The 23631-nt window shown below is 36.6% G+C and overlaps 1 protein-coding gene across 4 annotated transcripts in view; it reads right to left on the bottom strand.

The window, feature by feature from the left end:
- Positions 1–23014, bottom strand: part of NEGR1 (neuronal growth regulator 1) — an 877124-nt gene extending 854110 nt beyond the window's left edge. For 2 of the 4 annotated variants that reach the window (XM_081085888.1, XM_081085891.1), the window contains exon 1: positions 22396–23014. In XM_081085888.1, the coding sequence (XP_080942014.1) occupies positions 22396–22571 (176 nt within the window). In that variant the 5' untranslated portion in view covers positions 22572–23014. The remainder of the gene's footprint in view (positions 1–22395) is intronic. The other 2 variants (XM_081085889.1, XM_081085890.1) reach the window with 1 other exon arrangement.
- Positions 23015–23631: the final 617 nt, after the last annotated feature.

The raw sequence follows: 23631 nt of genomic DNA, 5'->3' as shown, positions 1-23631 counted from the left end.
GTTGGGGACTGCTGAACTGGGCTCCCCTAACCAGGCAGCCTCCACTGCTGCTGAAATCTCTCCTGGAGTGACAGCTTTGCTGTGGAGACTGCACCATCTTCAAGGGGAGAGTGGCTGTTATCAGAAGCCTATACAGCCCGGGTCTTGACAACCACAAAACCCAGCAACCAGCTGCGAACCCAGGAACACCGGATCTCTAGCAGCAAGTATACGCAGACTCGGATGAGCTCTGCACCTTCTCACGGAAAGGTCAGATTTTGCCTAGGAAAAGGAGAGAGAGTGCTACAAAACCAGACACCCGGAGAAGAGAGATCATGGAGAGACAAAGAAACAGCCCACATATGAAAGAAAAGCAGGCATCACCAGAAAAGGAAGTAAACAAAATGAAGGCAAGCAATATGTCAGAGAAAGAATTCAGAGAAATGGTCATACGGTCGCTGAAAAGAATGGAAGACAAATTCAACAATATGTGCAAAAACCAAGAGGAAATGAGGAAAAACCAAGATGAAATGAAAAATGACATTGCCGCTATAAGGAAGTAAATAGAAAGCATCAACAGTAGACTAGAAGAAGCAGAGGACCGCATCATTGAGCTAGAATACAAGGTAGGAAACAATACCGAAGCAGAGCAGCATCTAGAAAAAAAAAAAAAAAAACTTAAAAAACAGGAGGATAGCTTAAAAGAACTTTGGGACAACACAAAATGAAACAACATCCGCATAATAGGGATGCCAGAAGGAGAGGAAACTGAGCAAGGTATAGAAAACCTGTTTGAAGAAATAATGACAGAAAACTTCCCTGATATTTGGCCCTGATATACGGAAGAAAAAACTCACACAAATCCAAGAAGCTCACAGTGTCCCAAACAAAATGAAACCCAAAAGACTAACACCAATTCACATTATAATTAAACTGGCAAACACAACGACAAAGTAAGAATCTTAAAAGCGGCCAGAGAGAGACAGAAAGTTACCTACAAAGGATCCCCATCACACTAGCGACTGATTTCTCAACAGACACACATCAGGCCAGAAAGGAATGGAATGAAATATACAAAGTCATGAAAAGGTAGGGTCTGACTCCAAGAATACTGTACCCAGCAAGGCTATCAATACCCAGCAAGGCTATCAATAAAAATTGAGGGTAAAATCAGGAGCTTCACAGACAAAAAAGGACTAAGGGAGTTTATTACAACCAAACCAACAATGCAAGAAATGCTAAAGGCTCCTGCTGTAAAAAGAAGAAATAGGAAGCGAAGAAGGCATAAAGAATAAAAATGGTGACAAACAAGTACCTATCAATAATAACTTTAAATGTAAAAGGATTAAATGCCCCAATCAAAATACAGGGTAGCTGAGTGGATAAGAAAATATGACCCACATATCTGCTGTCTACAGGAAACCCACCTCAGAAAAAAGGACTCACACAGACTGATAGTGAAGGGATGAAAAAAGGTTTTTTAGGTGAATGGAAATGAAAAAAAAGCTGGAGTAGCAATAGTTATAACTGACAAATTAGATCTCAAAGTGAAGGACATAACAAGAGATAAGGAAGGCCACTTCCTAATAATAAAGGGAGCAATCCAACAAGAAGAAATAACTCTGGTAAACATATGAACCCAATACAGGAGCACCCAAATACATAAAAAAACTTCTGAACAATATCAAGGGAGAGATTGACAGCAATACAGCTATAGTAGGGCACTTTAATACCCCACTATGACTGTTGGAAAAATCATCTAAACAAAAAATCAGCAAGAAACATCAATCCTAAATGATTCAATAGATCAGATGGAATTAATTGACATCTTCCGAACACTTCACCCCAAATCCACAGAATATACATTCTTCTCAAGTGCACATGGGTCATTTTCAAAGATAGACCATATATTGGGTCACAGGCAAAGTCTCTTCAAATTCAAGAAGATAGAAATCATATCAAGCATCTTCTCAGATCACAATGACATAAAACTAGAAATCAACCACAATAAAAAAAAATCAAACACCCGGAGGCTAAATAGCGTGATATTAAACAATGACTGGGTTACCAGAGAGATCAAAGAAGAAATAGAAAGCATCATGGCAACAAACGACAATGAAAACACAACAATTCAAAATCTATGGGACACAGTGAAAGCAGTCTTAAGAGGGAAGTTCATAGTTCTACAAGCCTACCAAAAAAACCAGAAACAATGGTAATAAATTACCTAACCCTACAACTCAAAGAGTTAGAAAGAGAGCAACAAGAAAAGCCCAGTGTAAGCAGAAGGAAGGAAATAATAAAGATCAGAGTGGAGATAAACGAAATAGAGACCAAAAAAACAATACAAAAGATCAACAAAACCAAGAGCTGGTTCTTTGAAAGGATAAACAAGACTGATGAACCTCTAGCCAGGCTCACCAAGAAGCGAAGAGAGAGGACCCAAATAAACAAAATCAGAAATTAAAGACATGAAATAACAACGGATCCCGCAGAAATACAAATGATTACGAAAAAATACTGTGAACAACTCTATTCCAACAAAAAGGACAACCTAGATGAAATGGACATATTCTTTGAAAAATACAAGCTCCCAAAACTCAGCCAAGAAGAGTCAAAAAACCTGAATAGGCCAATAACTACCAAGGAAATTGAAACAGCAATCAAAAATCTTCCAGCAGACAAAAGCCCTGATCCAGACAGCTTTACAGGGGAGTTCTAACAAACATTCAAAGAAGAAATAAAACCTATCCTCCTCAGACTATTCCAAAAAATTCAAGAGGAAGGCACACTTCCAAGCTCTTTCTATGAAGCCAGCATTACCCTAATTCCAAAACCAGATAAAGACACCACAAAAAAAGAGAATGACAGGCCAATATCCTTGATGAACACAGACACTAAAATCCACAACAAAATTCTAGCAAATTGGATTCAGCAATACATTAGAAAGATCATACACCATGAACAAGTGGGATTTATTCCAGGGATGCTAGGAAGGTACAATATCCATAAATCAATAAATGTGATACATCACATAAATAAACTGAGAAACAAAAATCATATAATCATATCAATTGATGCAGAAAAAGCATTTGACAAAATGCAACACCCTTTCTTAAAAAAAACTCTCAGCAAAGTGGGAATAGAGGGATAACTCCTCAACATAATAAAAGCCTTATATAACAAACCTATAGCCAATATCATACTCAATGGGCAAAAATTAATATCATTTCCCCTAAGAACAGGAACAAGACAAGGATGCCCACTTTCACCACTCCTGTTTGACATAGTACTAGAAGTACTAGCCATAGCGATCAGACAAGAAGAAGAAATAAAAGGCATCCAAATTGGTAAAGAGGAAGTAAAATTGTCATTATTCACAGATGACATAATTTTGTACACAGAAAACCCTAAAGACTCTATCAAAAAACTACTAGACCTAATAAATGAATTTGGCAATGTAGCAGGATACAAAATTAATGCCCAGAAATCTATGGCCTTTTTGTACACCAATAATGAACTCACAGAAAGAGAAACAAAAAAAACAATCCCATTTACCATTGCACCAAAAAAATTAAGATACCTAGGAATAAACTTAACCAAGGAAATAAAAGACCTATACTCAGAAAACTACAGGATATTGAAAAAAGAGATAGAAAGACATAAACAAATGGAAGAACATCCCATGTTCATGAATTGGTAGAATCAACATCATTAAAATGTTCATACTACCTAAAGCAATCTATAGATTCAAAACAATACCTATTAAAATACCAACAGCATATTTCTTTTTTTTATTTTTTTTGCATTTTTTTAATTGCTTAAAGTATTACAAAGGGTATTACATATGTGTCTTTTTTTTTCCCCACCCTTGACTATCCCCTAGCCTCCCCCACCCCCCAGCGTCCCATGTCCATTGGTTATGCATATATGCATGCATACAAGTCCTTCGGTTGATCTCTTACACCCCTCCCTCCTGCCCCCCAACTTTCCCCGGCCTTCCCGCTGCAGTTTGACAATCTGTTTGAGGCAGCTCTGCCTCTGTATCTATTACTGTTCAAAAGTTTATAATGGTCTCTATTATCCATGAATGAGTGAGATCATGTGGTATTTTTCCTTCATTGACTGGCTTATTTCACTTAGCATAATGCTCTCCAGTTCCATCCATGCCGTTGCAAATGGTAGGAGTTCCTTCTTTTTTACAGCAGCATAGTATTCCATCGTGTAGATGTACCACAGTTTTCTAATCCATTCATCTACTGATGGGCACTTAGGCTGTTTCCAGATCTTAGCTATGGTGAATTGTGCTGCTATGAACATAGGGGTGCATATATCCTTTCTGATTGGTGTTTCTGGTTTCCTGGGATATATTCCTAGAAGTGGGATCACAGGGTCAAATGGTATTTCCATTTGTAGTTTTTTGAGGAAACTCCATACTGTCTTCCACAGTGGCTGAACCAGTCTGCATTCCCACCAGCAGTGCACAAGTGTTCCTTTTTCTTCATATCCTCTCCAGCACTTGTCGTTTGTTGATTTCCAACAGTATATTTCAAAGATCTAGAACAGTGATGGCGAACCTATGACACATGTGTCAGAGGTGACATGCGAACTCATTTTTTTGGTTGATATTTCTTTGTTAAATGGCATTTAAATATATAAAATAAATATCAAAAATATAAGCCTTTGTTTTACTATGGTTGCAAATATCAAAAAATTTCTATATGTGGCACAGCACCAGAGTTAATTAGGGTTTTTCAAAATACTAACACACCAAGCTCAAAAGGTTCGCCATCAATGATCTAGAACAAACTCTCCAAAAATTCATCTAGAATAAAAAAAGTCCCCGAATAGCCACAAATGTCCTGAGAACGAAGAACAAAGTTGGAGGGATCACAATACCAGACATCAAACTATATTACCAAGCCACGGTTCTCAAAACTGCCTGGTACTGGCACAAGAACAGACATATAGACCAATGGAACAGAATAGAGTATCCAGAAATTGACCCAAGCCATTATATTCAATTAATATTTATCAAAGGAGGCAAGAGCATACAATGGAGTCAAAACAGCCTCTTCAATAAATGGTGCTGGGAAATTTGGTCAGATACATGTAAAAAAATGAAACTAGATCACCAACTCACACCGTACACAAAAACAAACTCAAAATGCCTAAAGGACTTGAATGCAAGATGGGAAACCATAAAAACTCTATAAGACTCCATAGACAGCAAAATTGCAGACATATGTCATAGTAATATCTTTACAGACACAGGTCCTAGGGCAAGAGAGACTAAGGAGAAAATAAACAAATGGAACTACATCAAAATAAAAAGCTTCTTCACAGTAAAAGAAACCATCAACAAAACAACAAGAAAGCCCACTGCATGGAAGAACATGTTTGCCAATGTTATCTCCAATAAGGGTTTAATCTCCAACATTTATAGGGAACTCATACAACATAACAAAAGGAAGCTAAACAACCCAATCAAAAAATGGGCAAAGGACCTAAATAGACACTTTTCGAAAGAGGACATTCAGAAAGCCAAGAGACATGAAAACATGCTCAAAGTCACTAATCATCCAAGAGATGCAAATCAAAACAACAATGAGGTACCACCTCACACCTGTCAGAATGGCTATCATCAACAAATCAACAAATGACAAATGCTGGAAAGGATGTGGAGAAAAAGGAACCCTCCTTCACTGCTGGTGGGAATGCAGACTGGTGCAGCCATTGTGGAAAACAGTATGGCGTTTCCTCAAAAACTTAAAAATGGAACTGCTATTTGACCCAGTGATACCACTTCTAGGAATATATCCCAAGAAAACAGAAACACCAAAAAGAAAGGATATAGGCAGCCCTATGTTCATAGCAGCACAATTTACAATAGCTAAGATTTGGAAACAGCCTAAATGTCCATCAGTAGATGAGTGGTTTAGAAAACTACGGTACATCTTCATAGTGGAATACTATGCTGCTATAAAAAAGAAGGAATTCTTACCATTTGCAGCAGCATGGATGGAACTGGAGAGCATTATGCTAAGTGAAATAAGCCAGTCAATGAAAGAAAAATACCACATGATCTCACTCATTTATGGAAAATAAAGAACATTATAACCTAATGAGCAAAAAGATAGATACAGAGGCAGAGAAGCATCAAACAGACTGTCAAAGTACAGCGGGAAGGCTGGGCAGTGTTGTGGGTGCGGGGTGGGTAAGAGATCAATCAAAGGACTTATCTGCATGCATATAGGCATGACCAATGGACATAGGACACTGGGAGGGTGGGGTGAGGGCATGTGCTGGGGGGTGGGGAGGCCAGGGGAAGGTCAATGGGGAAGAAAGGGAGACATGTGTACTATTATTTGTAGTACTTTAAACAAGAAAATAAAATTTAAAAAAATATATATTGATGACTGTAGCTAGCCAAAACAGATAAAAAAAATACATCCTGATAATTTAAAGGTGTCTTTACTTGAATATTTTTATATTCCTTGAACAACTGCTATGTAAGCATTTCTTTCTGCAAAAATTCTCTCTGACTTTCTAGCTCCCAAATTAATTGTGCAATTGGCTAGATAACCAGCATTAATAGATATTCATTCTTGCCTGATAATTTCTTGTTTTGAGATAGAGAGTGAAATAGGTAGAGAGTTTAATGTAAAAAATAAATTTACAACAATGTATGTTTTAGTGATTTCTCCATATTAAAAAATATGTAATTGGTATTTAAAGGTAGATGATATAGGAAAGTCTAGATATGGTCTACCAGAAACCAAGTGATTTTATACGTCAGATATGAAGAGAATTTTTAGAATGCCCCAAGAAAAGTCCAAAAATCAGCTCCTCAATTATTGAGATTAGAGAGAAGTGTCATTCATTCCATTGAGGTTAGGAGGTAGAAAAGCACAGACATGCTATTTCAATGAAGAATTCTTTGCAGAATAATTTCAAATATTGTTTACTTTGATGGTCAAACAGAGGATCAGGTGGCAATCATGAAGGGTTCATTACATATATTACAATTCCAACCAAAAAAAAAAATGATAATGCAAGTATACTGAGAAACGTGTAGGATTTAGAGGAAACACATAATGTTGGCAAGAAGGTTTTGAGGCCAGCAGAAGAAACTGAGAGAAAGAAAATATACTCTTCATGGACATTCAGGATATGTCAAAACTGGCAAATTTAGGGGGAAATCCATGTACAAAAATATTAAGGAGCGGACAGTAAAAAGGCAAATCATTTTAGATGAAATAAAAATGAGCCCAAGAAATAAAAACTACTGAATGAGATAGTCATCTCATATTCCGATTATCTCTACTTTTCAAAGAAATCTGCCTTGAATGAAAAACAGGTGAGCCCCAGAAATTATTAGAGAACAAATATAATGTATAAAGCACAATATGACATGAACCATCCCTTTAACTAGATAGTCCTGGCCATAAGTTACAGCTATATGACAGGATGGATGAGGAAGGTAAAGAGAAAAGACATTGACATTGAGTGTCAACTGTGTACTGAATACCACTTAGGACACATTCACATATGTTATTATCAAGATTGACAATAAGTACAGTATAGGAGTAGCTAACAGTATTTTCATTTTACCAACAATAAAACTGAGTTTCTTTAAAACCAAATAACTCACTTGTGACCAGAGAGCCAATAGATGGTAAAGTAAAATGTGAAACGTAAGTTCTTTACACTACCCAATAGTGTTTAAAACACAGGTTGAACTACAATGTAAGTTCAACAGAATGGGCCTTATCTCTTATTATCATTATATTTCAAACTTATAAAAAAGTGTCTAGTATATGACAGGGACTCAATAAACATATGCTGGAAAATGATGAATGAAGGTCTGATAAAACACGTTCCTACGAAAAAACACACCTCCACAATAAAAAAAAAAAAGATAAAGAAAAATCAATTCAAGTATTCCAGAATTCAGTAAACATATTCTATACAAATACTAATATACAAAGTTCTGTGAAGGATTTGTGATAACATAAGTGAAAGACTGTTATATAAGATAATGGCTATTATATTCCTTTGCAGAATCATAACAGACAACAGTATACTGTAATATAAAATTGATGGAATAAACATTTAAAATGGAAAAAGTTGTAGGAATTCAAAATTCAGAAAATAAGGAGTTAGAATTGAACTACAGAAGGCTGAAAATGTTCTTAAATACTATGAGACAAAAATAGGACTTTATGTTAGGAAAGCTTTGGATAGCCAAGGAATGAGACATCAGGAAATTTACTCTCCTCTTTGGGACACATGTAAAATCTGTAAAAGGTGAATATGAAAACACATTAAAGAAGATTCTTAAAAATCTTATAACACTTACAAACTTATAAAAATAAGTTTCCACTCAGATTATAAACTATATAGTATATCTCTTCTACAGCTAGCACAAAAAGGCAACCCATCTACTTCCCATATGTTCAATTTTATACACTGACTGCAATTAAACAAATGACAAATGACAAATGCTGGAAAGGATGTATTAAGACTTTATAACATATTAACAATATGTTTAATAAAATTGGAATAAAAACATCTTTTTTGATTCCTGAATTTTTTAAATTTATTTTCCCATCTATCTTGGAAAATAATGGTGCTTTACTCTAGGCTGCCTAACCTTTTTCAAGGAGAATTTTAAATCAGTTTGATTCATTTTTTTAAAGTTATACCAGAATTCACAGTCAAATGATTAAATTGAGGACTTGGTGAACTACAGCAAGCAACCTACAGCTTTTCCTTTTTGTTAATAACTACAGAATACAAAAGGCCTCAGGAAATATTGTGCCTTAAGTAATAATAATGAGCATGGGCTTTGGAGACACACAAGTCTAGGACCAAATTATGGTTATGTCATTTACTACCTGTATTAAAGTTCAGAAAGTTATTTGTCTTCTATGAGATTGTTTCTCCACTTATAAAGTAGAAAAAATGTAGGTTGTTTTGAGGATTCATCAAAGTAACCAATGTATAATGCCTAACTATAAATGATGCCCAAAGTCGTTTTTCTCTTGTATTACCAGTAACTTATAATCATTAGGGATGAAATCATCTTAGATGAAATGTTTTTTCCAGAATATATATCGTTTCAGATAGATAAAAAGAAAAAGAGAAACCTCGTGGACATAGACAACAGTGTGGTAACTTCTAGGGGACAATAATATGGTAACTATATGCAGTTTTAGATTGAACAAAGAAGAAAAGAAAAAGAGAAAAAAACTCATGGACACTGACAACAGTGTGGTGACTTCCCAGGAGCTGGAGGAAGTGCAGGGGGATAAATGGTGATAGAAGGAAACGTGATGTGGGGTCGTGAACACACAATACAGTGTATAGATGATGTGTTGTGAAATGTGCCCCTGAAACCTGTATAATTTTGATAAGCAGTGTCATCCTAATGAATTCAATAAAAGGGGCAGGGGAGAGAATTCACTATTTTCCAATCTAGTGAATGCTTATTACTATCTAATATATGTTAAGTACTTAATCTCATTTAAAATAATTTAACATTTCCTTAAATATATAATGCATTCTTGATTTTTTATCATTGTTTATTTAGCAGTATTTTAAAATGCATATGGTACTTATTAAATGTTAATAATTGGATAAGCAATAAATTTATCATTTGTTTTTTATCTTTTAGTGAGAAGCACAGATTTAAAAAGTCACAAGGTTTGGGATAAAAGGACCTAGATTTGAATTCTAGCTCAGCCACTACTTGTTCTACCCAGGGCAGATTACCTTACCTTTCCAAACCTGTGTTTATTTGACTACAAAACCAGAAAAGTTTTGCATACTATTGTGATGGTATGTCATATATAGTAAGTACTCAATGAAATTTGAATATGAACCATGATGTTCAGAGTTGTAACTTGATTATAAACTTAAATCATTCTGCTGTGCACTTAGGAAATATGCAGAATTAAAAGAAGCATTCATATTTTCTGAGCTTCTACTGAGTTTATTGCCTGTGGATAAAATGGCAATATAGATAGAAAATTCTGGCCCATACAGTCTGCTTCTGAACCCTATTGTCTTTCAGCATAACATAGAGATGTCATAAGGGTCATAAAAGCATAGTTAATCCTGAATAATTATTTGCTGTCCCATCTACAATTCACAGTTGACTATTGTTTTTTAATCTAGGTGTTGATGGTAGTTGATATCTCATTGTTTCAATTTGCATCTCTTGGATTATTAGTGACTTTGAGCATCTTTTCATACGACTATTGGCCATCTGTATCTCCTCTTTGGAGAAGTGTCTATTCAGACCCTTAGCCTATTTTTTAATTGGATTGTTTGTTTGTTTTTGATGTTGAATTTTATAAGTTCTTTATAAATTTTGGATATCAACCCCTTATCAGATGTATTATTGGCAAAAATGTTCTCCCATTCAGTGGGTTGTTTTTTCATTTTGCTCATGGTTTCCATTGCTGTGCAAAAACATTTTAGCTTGATGTAGTCCCATTTGTTTACTTTTCTTTTGTTTCCCTTGCCTGAGGAGATATATCAGAAAAAAATGCTGCTACAAGAAATGTTTGAGATTTTACCGCCTATGTTTTTCCCCCCAGGATTTTTATAGTTTCCAGTCTAACACAGGTTCTTTAATCTGTTTTGTTTATTCTTGTATATGGTGTAAGAAGGTGGTCTAATTTTGTTTTTTTGTACATATCTGTCCAATTTTCCCAGCACCATTTACTGAAACAAACCATCTTTACCCCATAGTATATTTGTGTCTCCTTTGTCAAATATGAATCAACTATACAGACATAAGTTTGTTTCTGGGCCCTCTATTCTGTGCCATTGATCTACCTGTCTGTTTTTATACATATACCATGATGTTTTGACCAGCTCACAACTGTCAAAATGGCTATCATCGATAAATAAAATAACAAGTGTTGGCAAAGATGTGGAGAAAAGGGAACCCTCCTGCACTGTTGGTTGGAATGTAGATTGACCCAGCCACTGTGGAAAATAGTGTGGAGTTGCCTCATGAGATTAAAAATTTAACTGCCTTATGACAAAGCCATTATACTTCTGGGAATATATCCAAAGAATCCTGAAGCATTAATTTGAAAGAATATATGCATTATATGCATCAGTATATTCACTGCAGTGTTATTTACAATACCCAACATTTGGAAGCATCCCAGGTGTCTATCAGTAGATGGACAAAAAGCTCTGGTACACTTACACAATGGACTACTACTCGGCCATAAAAAGGAAGGAAATCTTACCCTTTGCAACAGCAATGGATAGACCTGGAGAGCATTATGTTAAGTGAAATAAGCCAGTCAAAGAAAGATAAGTACCATATGATTTTACTCATTGGTGGAATCTAAGGAACAAAATAAACTAACAAAATATAAACAAACTCATAGATAGAGAACAGAATAATGGCTATCAGAAGGGAGGTGGGTTGTGGGTTGGGTGAAAAAGGTGAAGGGACTAAGAAAAAATAAAAATAAAACACTAATAGCTCATAGATGCAGACAACAGTATAGTGATTACTAGAGAGAAAGGGTAATGGAGGGATAAATAGTGATGGAAGGACACTTGACTTTGGGTGGTGAACACACAATACAGTATACAGATGACATATTATATAATTATATACCTGAAACCTATATAATTTCATTAATCAATGTAACCCCAATAAATTCAATACTTTAAAAAAATGATATCGCTTTTTTATGAACTATTCCAATGTTGTCATCAGTTGTCACCTCTTCCATTCTAAACCCTGTCACAAATATTAATCTTCACCTTCTAATTTTTTTACTGCCATCATATTGTACTTTCTTCTGTCTCTTCTCATTTCTTCTTCAGTCCTCATACTTCCTATGACCATCCAGTTACAGTAATGCTTTACCTCTGGTAAGTTAATTAAATTAGCATCAATCTATTCAGCATAAAATTTATGGTTCTTGTGCTATTGAGTGGTCTTGGTCTGCACCCTAATAATTAAAACCTCTTTTGCTGTGTTTTGACTTTCCAATTGGGAGTCATTTCATTTGCTACTGGGTTAACAATAATAAATACAAGTTGCCCACTAAATAGACTCTTTGAAATATAAAATGTCAAGAGTTTAGCTGAATTACTCCATACTATTGTTTCCTTACCTTTCATTTTGTGTGGCCGAAAGGCCAGCAGGGACCTTGAACTAGCATCAGCCCTTCCTTCAGTTCATACCCTAGATAATAACCTGAAGAATCATAGTAAATTGAAGTGCCTGATATCACTTCCCCAGCAGTCCTTGAAATTAGCCTCCCCGTCTCTCCTCTTGTGCCTTCCCTTTGTTCTCACCTTCTCCTCTCCCTCTCCCTCTCCCTCTCCCTCTCCCTCTCCCTCTCCCTCTCCCTCTCCCTCTCCCTCTCCCTCTCCCTCTCCCTCTCCCTCTCCCTCTCCCTCTCCCTCTCCCTCTCCCTCTCCCTCTCCCTCTCCCTCTCCCTCTCCCTCTCCCTCTCCCTCTCCCTCTCCCTCTCCCTCTCCCTCTCCCTCTCCCTCTCCCTCTCCCTCTCCCTCTCCCTCTCCCTCTCTCTTTATGGTTTGAATTGACCTATTCCATTTCATCAGCAAGCACTCCTCCTATGACCTTAATAAAGGCATATGTCCCAGGTCCTGCCACTTCCTCTGCCTGCATCTGGCCTTGAACTCCTCGTGTGGCCCTTGGAGGCATGCCATGTGTGTCCTACCGAACTTGTGAGTAATAAACTTCTCTGTTTCAATTTTTCTTGTATTCTTTTGAATCAGGGCTCACCATCTGATACCCCAGGAAGCTACTTATCAAATGTTATTTTAACAAAATCACTATATATATATATATATATATATATATATATATATATATATTCAACAAATAAGTATAATGATTTCACATATAATTGGCACAGTGATATGTGGAAAAATATACCATGTCAGTAATCAAATTTCAGATTGATATCAGGAAAATAAAAGAAGCACAAAATCATTACCTAATATAAATTGAGTTCTTACTATGTAGTAGGTACTGGGTTAGCATTTTACAAGCATTTCCCACATCATCTATGTCATTTTGCTAGGGAGGTACTAAGTGAGGATGAGGCATTTGTTCATGTCGCATAGCCAGTAAGCAGAGAAATAAAAACTCAAACTCTCATCACCCCTATTGTGGATACCTCAAAGCATGATGGGTTTTTCAATGCAACTATACAATTATAATAAACGATAAACTCTGTGCATAAGCAAAAGTAACTCCTTATATCTATTTCACATTAATGACATATAAGCAAAACATTGATTAATGGCATATTCTCAGGAAGACAAGTGAGCAATTATTCAAAGATTTATACATACATAAATTCCTCTTATACTACAAAACATTGGTCCTTGATCCCATTGCAGGCCAAGGTATAGAGCTACTATCTATCTTTTATAATAAACATAAACAGACCAGCAACTTTGGAGGCAGACATATACCTGAGTGTAAAATATGATGTATGTCTAACATTATTCCAATTATAACATGAATTATTTGAACTAAAATTCATTTCTTTTATTATAATTATTCCATATAGTAAAATTTATGGGCTTAATTTTTGTCATCACAGTGAGGTGGTTTTATTAGAAATCACTCATATAGCATAACATACTTACATCTCTTCCTTCCTCCTTCTTTCCCTTCCTACCCCTTCCATCAATTCCTACTCAGCATTCAGGTTTTGAGCACTAATAATATGTCAAGCAATATATTAAACAGTAGAAATGCCATTTTCTATTCAGCTTATCAATTACCTAGACATTAATTTGAAAATGGGTTACTCACAAATAAAATATATCTAAGTATGTTCTCCTGTAAGAGATATTATATCTATAAGATTAGAAAAACTTTATGACCCCTTTGATTTATTCACTTAATATCCCAATACAATGGTATGTAATGTTACTGGAGAGAATATATAGGCAATACTCTCTTGCCTTCTGATTACAGCTCTTACGTTCACAATATCTCCTAAATCCTGTTAATATCTCTAAATTTAATTTAATTTAGTTCCATGAGAGGAAAGGAGTTTCTGGAGACAACAGAACACATTTTTTCCCATGGCCTTTTAGATCAGCCAAACCTTTCAATACTTTATGGCAGGAGCTATAGCTTTAAAGAAATCTTATTTTGTAGCATGAGCATGGGCACTAACCTGTGTCTAAATGACTTAGTGAAATACAGTAAAGAATAATTTAGTTCTGGATTGAAAAGGGTTATAAACATCTCTCTTAAATTGAACAAATTACCAGCTATCCAAAAAGTATAATATATTGGCTTCTGTTCAAAAGAGTAACACTTAATGTTGGCAGCACTGCCAAAGTCTTGCTTTCTTATATTCCCCTTTTCCTAGAGAAAGTGATTAAAAGACCAGTTCCCATGCCAGCTGGATGCTTAAGAGCAGCAAAGGTCCTCTCTCAAGATTCAGAACTTGATATGGCTTAGAAACCACTATGCTAATAGATAACCTCCCCACCGTTATAAATCAAAGCCATATGACCACATTAAAATTCTATCAGCTGTAGCAACACCCTGTGGTTTATAAAGTACTGTTGCCCTAACTCTGGAAGACATTTGGAATGATACAAAAGTTCTGCCCTGGTTTGGGGTGTGTAGCTACTTTTCACAATTGAAAGCTTTTCATCCATAGCAAATGGCCAATTCTCTCTACCTCTTTACTTTTATTGATTTCATTTAATTGAAACCTTAAGAGAAAGGAAGAGGAGGCTCCAGGCACTGAGGTAGAAACAGAAAAAATGTTTTGCTGTTTTGAACTGTCCTTGTTATCTGCTGATTATAATTGCAAATAGCAAAAACCTTCCTATATAATTTAAAAGCTTGGGTCTTCTTAAAATTATAACGACATCTCAAAAGTCTTCCAATAAGTATCCCATTGCATTTCAAACTTTTTCTTCTGAAACCCTCAGTGAGACATACACATCTAAAATCTTGACACAACACACACAACACACACACACCATAAAAGCTTAATTGAACAATACTTAACTTACCTTTATTATATATAATGCCTTTACTCTTATGAAATACATTTTATTTTAAAAAATACTTTTAGTATACTTTTTCTTCAAGGCACACTGTAGTTTGTATCTTAGTTTAAAGACACTGATTGATTCCAAAGTGTCTTATCCCTAAATTAGAACTTTTGCAGGAATTACTTAAGGCAGAGGCTCTTCATATATAGATTCAATAAAAAGTGCTTAATCACTATAAGTATGCAGATCCAACACAGTCTGACAGATATTACAGTTATTAAAATCTGAAACAATTAATGAACTAAAAAAACAAATACATTTATTCTTTCATTTCTCCTTCAGTGGTGTCATTAATTAAAGATAGTGATGTCAGCCTGATCTATGCAGAGTTATCTGCTCAGCCCTAGGGATAGATGAATAACAGTTGTAACGCTTACAAACCCAGGTGTTTTGTCAAACAAAATTAATACAGCTAAGAACAGAAAGTACATTTTTAAAAAGAATCAAAAATAGTACTATTATTAAATACATTTAACCACATTTTAAATATGGTGAACTAATTAAAATCCAATCTGATAATGATTATAACCATGTAGGGAAATGTTCGATTTTACTCTCTAGTAGTATGGGAAGTTCTTTTTTGTGATGATGAATTTGAAACACATAAAACACCTAATCAAAGCTCATGTTACCCAATTTTAATTTAAAATTTTCTTTACAAAAGCCAAAAAGCAGGTAATGTTATACTGCTCAGGTAAAATAAAACAGTAGACATAATTTTCTCTTATACCTATAAAGCATCAATGATAATCTATAATGAATCAGCAAAACTTTGAGAAAGATGGAATGGCAGAGATCAATTAGCAACTGCCCTCCCAATTCAGAAATCCTTTCTTGAGCATCTTTGAGAGAGGGTCATTTCATTAATGATGGTTTCAATTAAGATCTTTTCTGTGAAAGTGTGGAAAAATGTACCAAATAGTAGGGTTTGTTTATATTGGAGCCAGGCACCTGAACAAATATCTTTCACAAAGTATTTTGAAGAAGCTAGGGGAAAAGTCACCACATCATCTAATAGTCAGTTAAGAGGGAGAGTAAATTAAAACAAAACAAACAAACAAACAAAAAAACCACAATATCCACTAATGAAGATCCCCTTAGCTATTCTATATAAGTTATGTGATGTCCATAATGTCTTAATTTATGCTAATTTGAACAGGATATGGTAGAAAAGTAATTTGATTTCTAATTAGAAGATTCAAATGGCTTGAGAGACTAATTTCTACAGTAGTCAAATACTTCATGGGCATCGTTTGAAACATGGGCATCGTTTTGGTCATACACTTTATAAGAAACTGAAAACTCCTTGGGTATTAAGCTACATAAAAGAAAGACCTTTAATTCCCATTGATTTAAATAGGCAAAACTGTAAGAATTATCTCAGCATTTTGATCACATATCCACAAGCATTGTTTAGCCCTGGTTCTCTTTTGCTCAGTCAAAAAAAAAAAAAAAAGATATAGTATTATTGAATCTTGCTAATATATACCCATCAACTTCTTTATTTTTCCCTCCCATAGCAACATTACATATTTTTTCACTAAACTTCTTTATTCAATTGTAAATTTAATTAAATATTTACACACTTGTTTTATTCTCATTATAATCTGGGTATGGAAAAAAACAAACAAACAACTATCCATCTTTCTTGTTTGTAATATTCCCCAATGTGGCTATCCAATGCTAGCAAGCAACATTATGGTGCCATGGGTGAAGTAGTAATTTAATCAAATATAATTAAAATCACTGAAACCATTACTTTTCACTTTGTATTAATAAGGACTCTACCAGAAAAACCTAACGCATTCTGGATATTTAAAACAGAGGGAATTTAATGGAGGGAGCTGATTACAAAGGGATGGAAAAGCTGAGAAGCCATACCCAGCAGTTAGAACAGCAGGAAACCATTACTGCTCCTAGCATGAAAGAACAAATGGATGAGGCATAAACAGAAGCCCAAGAGCCAGTTATGGGGTGGGAGATGGAGCAAAGAGGTTCCAGTGGGAGATGGAGACATTGCTGGACATTGCCCAAAGCAATGAAGAGGGGGAGAAACAAACACTCTGGCCTGTCACTCATTATGTCCTCCATTCTCCCATACTGCCTATTCTTGGCCAACTGCAGCCTGAAGACATGGCAGACTGAGAAATATGGCTGAGGAATTCGCTCCACCATCTACCTCCAACAGCCCAGAGCAGCAGAAGGCTGAAGGTTGGATCTGGTCAACTGGGCCCAGAACTGTCACATGGAGGATGTGAACATTTCTTGAAACGCTTCGGAAGTCAGGAAATACAGAATTAACTTATTTCATGGAGCAGTTTACTTTACAAAGCCAATCTATTTAAAATAAGTACTTCATTAACATGTTTGTGTTCCAAGAGTTCTATAACTGCATGGGCTTACCAATTCTTCAGGATGAAAAGATTGTGAGGGAAAAAATTCTTTATAAATGTTAAAAATACTATTGTTCTTAAGTATAATAAATGATTGCATATTGATATGCCAAGTATTAATTAATGCTAATAGGGCAGCTCAGAAAAATCACAACATGTAATATTGTACCAATTCATTCCATATTCTGAAACACAGTTTTCCAATTGAGTCAGTATGACAATTTATCACCCCTTTTTTTTTTTAAAAAAAAAAGGGAGGGGGATCAGAATCTTAAATATACTTGTTCAATGGCACTATTTAATAAGTATATAGGTTTTTAAATAATGCCTTAATGTTTCAAAATTGAAATATCTATATACTTGAAAATGTACCTGGAATGTGTAGGGATGACTCAACAGATAACATGAGACTTTTCAATGATATTCTGAAAGTACAGCATAATTGATTTCTATTGCTATTGGTAATTCTCCATTCCCATATGTAAATCATTTACTTTCTTGCATCCAAATAAAATGAATTAACTTAATCAAAGGCAAATGTATAGGAAAAATAAGCTGAGAAGTAATAAATACTTGTCATATCCAGTTGTAAGTCCACTTATAAAAGTTTTGTGTCTTCCAACGGATGTACCTTCTGTGGAAATGCGCTTTATGTTTTTGCTTTAAGCAAAAGTTTTCTTCTTTTTACAATATCATATTAGGATCTCATATAAGTTCCATTTCAATCAACTACATTAACAGATGTGTGTTCAACTTTGCTCATGTAAAATATGTCACATTTAAGAAAAGACTCTCCTTTCCTTCGGTTAAAACATGACAAGCACAGAAGAGAATATTTTGAATTCATATCAGGAAGGTGACGTAAAATGTTCAAAATTCATACAGAAGAGTTGAAGTAGAAACATATTGAAATAATTTCCTTAAAATGACATGTGTTTTTAAAAATGTTCAGACACTGGCAAGATGTAAATGAGGATGCTCCTTGTATTGTTTCCAAAGAATATTAAACATAACGTTAACATAACTGTGTTGGTTAATAAGGTAAGAATAAAATAATTTAGTCACATTAAGACAACTGTAAAACTATATTTAAAAAGTCATCCGAAATTTATGTACTGATACAGAGCTGAATTATGTTCTCCTTGATTTTCCACATGTAGAAATGCCAGATCCTGAAGTGTGATCAATGTGGTCCTATCATCTCCTGTCCTTTGCTATGTGGCCCCACGAAACATTAACTCAAATCTTCTACGTACTGCAAAATGCAATATGAAGACTGGAGAAAAAGTTAATTTCTCCATATACAGTTTAACAAGTTTTCTTAAGTATAAAACACTAATACATATAAATGTAGTTGCAATCAAAGTCACTTTTTAAGAAATTAATGAATGTTTAATTTGTGCTTGTAACTAATTACAATGTACTCTAGACATCCATGCATTCATTTGAATCCAAAGTTTAAGTAAGAGATACCAAATGTTACTTTATTGAGTAGGGGCATCCTTAAATACTTTATAAAGAAGGTCCAAAAAGCTCAAATGAATCCTTCAGAGATTTATCAGTGCATAATAACATCATTAGAAGAAATGGACATTTTGACATTTAATGTATTGTTTTACTAACTTTAAAAGCCAAAGTTAAAGTGATAAGCATGCTGAAATTGGTAAATGAAATTTCATAGTAAGTCCTCTATTTAGGCTAAACAGAGAAGATGGTTTACAAATTATAGATGTGGGTCGTGGACCAGAGAATGTATTTCCCTTTTACATTATAACATGCGTTAAGGAGAGTTTTGTTTTTCTTGATTCTTTCTCTAAAGCAGACATTGTGGCATTTTGGAGATAAACATGTAACATCCGACCTTTAAACTTCTGTTTCATTAATGTAACCACAAGCAACAGAGTCACTGACTGACGTGTTTGCACTTTCAGGCCTTTGGCTCTTAAAGTTATTTGATAACTGTTATGCCACTACTTGCTTTTTATTGGAGACACCTTGAGGAATGTGTTAGATGAAAAATGGAGTATATTGTGTAAAACTTAGTAAATGATATAATGTAATTCAGTAAAATATTCTCTTGAGCATTAGACTTCTGTACCTTAATTGGGGCTGGAGTCTATAGTTGAGTGTAAATTTTGTTTATTTTGTTTTGTTTTCTATGAGGTACAGCACAACATCAAGCACAATTCTAAATATCCAAAGCAAAAACATACTATATAACTCTGTAACATTACTTTTGATGAAAAATATGTCACCTGACTTACACTCAATTAGACTTTTAAGTTCTGTCTATTCTGGTCTATGAACAGAGCCAATACCAGTTGCAGGAGAGGAGCAAAGAAAAATAACTGAGAATTTCTTGTAAACATATATGTAAAAACAGTTAAAAATCCATGGACGATGTAAAAAAAAATAAAAATAAATAAAAATGGGATGCTCCCTAGAGAATTCTAGAATTACTAAAAGCAAATTACTTTGGATAAAAAGTAATGCAGCTCAGATTTCTATTGCATATGACCAAAAAAAGGATTGTTTTTATTTTAAAAAACACACACTGTAATTAGTTAGAAATATCATTTAGAAAAGACAGAGATTCTAGTCTGTTTAAAAATGTTAAAAGTCAAAAGTTCTCTGAAATAGGATATTACAAAGTCAGGACACAGAAAAAAAAAAAACAGGAGGGGGTGAGGTACAGTGCATACAAGTAAACAAGGACTGCACCACACCAACAGCACTGGGAAGATATCTTTCCCACTAGTTAGAGAAGCTTTAGTATTGAAGCAATGAGCAAACTGGCCATAGGTCTCCTAGAAGCAAACCGTGAGTTCAGCTATTTTAATTAGCCACAGTATTTACTAGATTATCCATTAGAAGCAAAATGCCAAGGTATATCCTCAAAAGACAAGCAGTCTAGCAAATTCTTTAGTTTGAAAATATTAATGCTCATTACAAATAAGCAATATGCTTCTACAAACATATAAATTATAACTCCCATTATGTATGTTTGCAGCCTCGGAAAACAGTGTGTCATCCTTACCACTATTGTTCAAACTTTTAAAACAAACTTAATATAAAGAACATAAATATGGGCTTAATTTATATCCTCTATGTGACAAAGAGCTCGTTGCTTTTACCAACAATGAAGAGGTATTTTACTAGGTTATTAAAAAATTATGCATTACTTTTGTATATGCCTGGTGGCATTCTGTGTTCACAGCAAAGATAAGAAGATATATTATAAAAGCACATTACTAGTTTATATTAGATACTATAATAGTATTCCACACAAATTTGGACTCATAATCATGTTTCAGAAGCTGTAAGTTATATACCACACCCAGATCCCAGATCATTAAATTTAAAATGTTACATGATCCAAACAGAAACATATCCCACTCTTTCACTTAGCCATGCCATGTATACTGTGCAATCCACTCTTAGAAGCCAACTACCACCCAGTGGAGAGAAAGAAGATCTTTCAGGCAGATCTGAGGTGTACATCAGGTGGGGGTGCCGGGGGGAAGGGAGGGCGATGGGAAAAGAAGGAATAGGGGCGTTTAGCCTTGTTTAGATCTAAGTACTACTGATCATCCATTTATATTTTCACAAGAGAGAAAAGGTATCCAGAAGCTCACTCCGCATTGTTGCTAGCGGTAGCATCAGGCTATGAATGTTCATTAATGACAAAACATTTCAATGCTCAAGCTTAGGGGAAAAGGAGGGAGAAGGGAGAGTGAGAAAAAGAAGTAAAACTGAAAATTGAAGGAGGGAGGGAATAAAGAAGAAAGAGGGAATAGAGAAAATGAGACAAGAGAGAGAAAGAGAGAGAGAGAGAGAGAGAGAGAGAGAGAGAGAGAGAGAGAGAGGTTGTACACATGTGTGAGTGACAGCATGTGGAACAGTAGAGAAGTGTGTGCCTTTTGAACAGTAAAAGAGAATCTGAATGTGAAAGTGGTTGCTAGACCATGGAAGAGCCGATGTGTGTGGGGATGTGAAGTAGAGAATATGTGAAGGAGTGTGTTTAAGAAAAAGAGATTTGCCAGGGTGAGAAAAAAAAAATAGTACTGGAGGGTGTTAGAAGGAAGATGCATGTGTATGTGGCAGCGATAGGGAAAGAGATGGGAATGGGACTGACAAGATCACAGAATAGGAACATTAAGGAGGAACAAAAACAGGGAGTGGGTGGGGTGAAGAGTGGAGGAAAGGAGGTTAAATGAGAGAATGCAGAATTAGAATGGAGGTGATAAAAAAGAGAAAATTGAGGATAAAATCAGAATAGAAGGAAAGAATGGAGAGAAAATAGAAAAGGGAAGGAAAGAGGCAATGGATGCGGGGAGAGTAAGAAGAGGGTGGGGGAATGAAAAAAAAAGAAAGAGAAGGGAGAAAGGGGGGAAAACGGTAAAAGCGGTAAAAGGAAAGAAAGCTGAAGAGGGAGAAATTGAGCCGAAGTGTCCAACTGAGAGGGAAAATAAATGGGAATGGGAGCAAGCAGTTGGGAAAAGTCGCTTAGACTAGAGTCAAACAGCAACAAACCTGATAAACTTGTCAGACTCTCCCAGAGTACCCAGTGCCAGTAAAACAGAGACCTCGTGAATGGAGTTTCAAAGTACCACCTGCCCCTCCTAACCCGCACGCTCCACTCACCCCGGGCTACTTGGCGGCCGGGCAAAGTGCTTTAGCATCAGGAGCCCAGCTCACTGCCTGCCCCAGCGGAAAGGGACCAGGCAGGGCTGGGGCAGAATTAGCACCTGCGTGTCTTGAGATGTGGTCTTTTGATAACAATCCCCATCAGCAGCGTTATTACTCAGTTTAAAAAAAAGGGGGGGGGCAAAGAAAATAAATAAAAATAAAAAGGTGGAGAGAGAGAGAGAAGGATAGACTGAGACAAGTACGAAAAGCACGCCGTTCTTCCTACCTAAGCACCGCCGTGTCCCCTTTTCTGACCATCATGTTGTCCACGGCCGCCCAGGGAAAGTCCACACTCTGTCCAGCCGGGAGGCAGGAGGGCAGGAGGCAGCACAGGCTGAGGAGCACCGCCGCCAGCCACTGGTTCGAGCAACAAGCACCCTGCACCAACAGCATCATGTCCATCCCTGCTAGGGCTGCTCACTCTCCAGAAGCTTTCAGCTCGCACTCCCCCACCCCCTGGTGCTGGCGTCTTCCCGGGAACCAGGCGGCGCGCCACAGGATTTTTTTTTTCTTTTTTTCTTTCTTTTTTTTTTTTTTTTTTGTGGATGGGTGGGTTTCTTTTCTTTCTTTCTTCCCCCTCTCTAGTTGTTGGGTGTTGTTTTCCTCTCTCTTTCTTGCCTCCCCGCCTTTTCCTCTTCGCTGTCCCTCCCTCCCTCCCCTCCCTCCCCCTGGCACCACACTACACCTCCTCTAGGTTGCTTTTGGCCGAGTCCGGAGCGTGTCTGATTCTCGGGCGGCTCGCACACCATCTAGCGAGGAGGCGAGCGCGCGGCGAGAGAGGGAGGAGGCGCGGCGAAGGCGGAGGCTGGGCGAGCGGCGGCGGCTGCAATCGCCGCAGCAGCAGCAGCAGCAGCAGAAGCAGCGCGGGGCGCAGCGGCCGCCGGCGGCCCCCGGCTCGCGCGCGTTGCCAAGCGGCCGTTTCCTTAGCAACCCCGCCCGGGGATTGGGGGATGCAACAGGGAGGAGGGCGAAATGAATGGAGGGAAAAAAAAGGAAGAAAATGAAAATATCTATCAGGAGGAGGTATATCACAATTACGCAGACTGCGGGGGAAAGAGAGATGCCTCCTAGACAGAAGGCTTCCCTTCCTGGCATATGCCCTGCTTTTGCTAGAAAAGTCTCCGTGTCGGGCCGAGGAGGAGAGCGCAGAGGAGCGCTTGGCTTTCCCTCTCCCGTGCGTTTCACCTTTGGAGGCACCGTAACTTTCAAGTCCTCCAAGTTGTGGCCGGCGCCATCATGACGCCTAGAACTGAGGGGATCTGTTGTTTCTTTTTTATTTGTTTCCATTCTCGCCTGGGCGGCTGTGCTACAGTTAACAAGCAGCCAACTAGTTCGCTCTTTACCTCTTTTCGGAAATAGGTAGGGACAGTGGGTGGGGCTGCTTTTTGAGGGGACGCGCGGGAGGTGCATGCAAGGCTTTGCAGTGGAGCAGCTGGAGTGTCTATAGGGTCAGTCAATACGG

The sequence above is a fragment of the Myotis nattereri genome (genome assembly GCF_964212035.1).
Source record: "Myotis nattereri genome assembly, chromosome: 3".
Lineage (NCBI taxonomy): Eukaryota > Metazoa > Chordata > Mammalia > Chiroptera > Vespertilionidae > Myotis > Myotis nattereri.
Note: the sequence above shows the minus strand (reverse complement) of the source record. Positions and strands in the feature narration are given on the sequence as shown.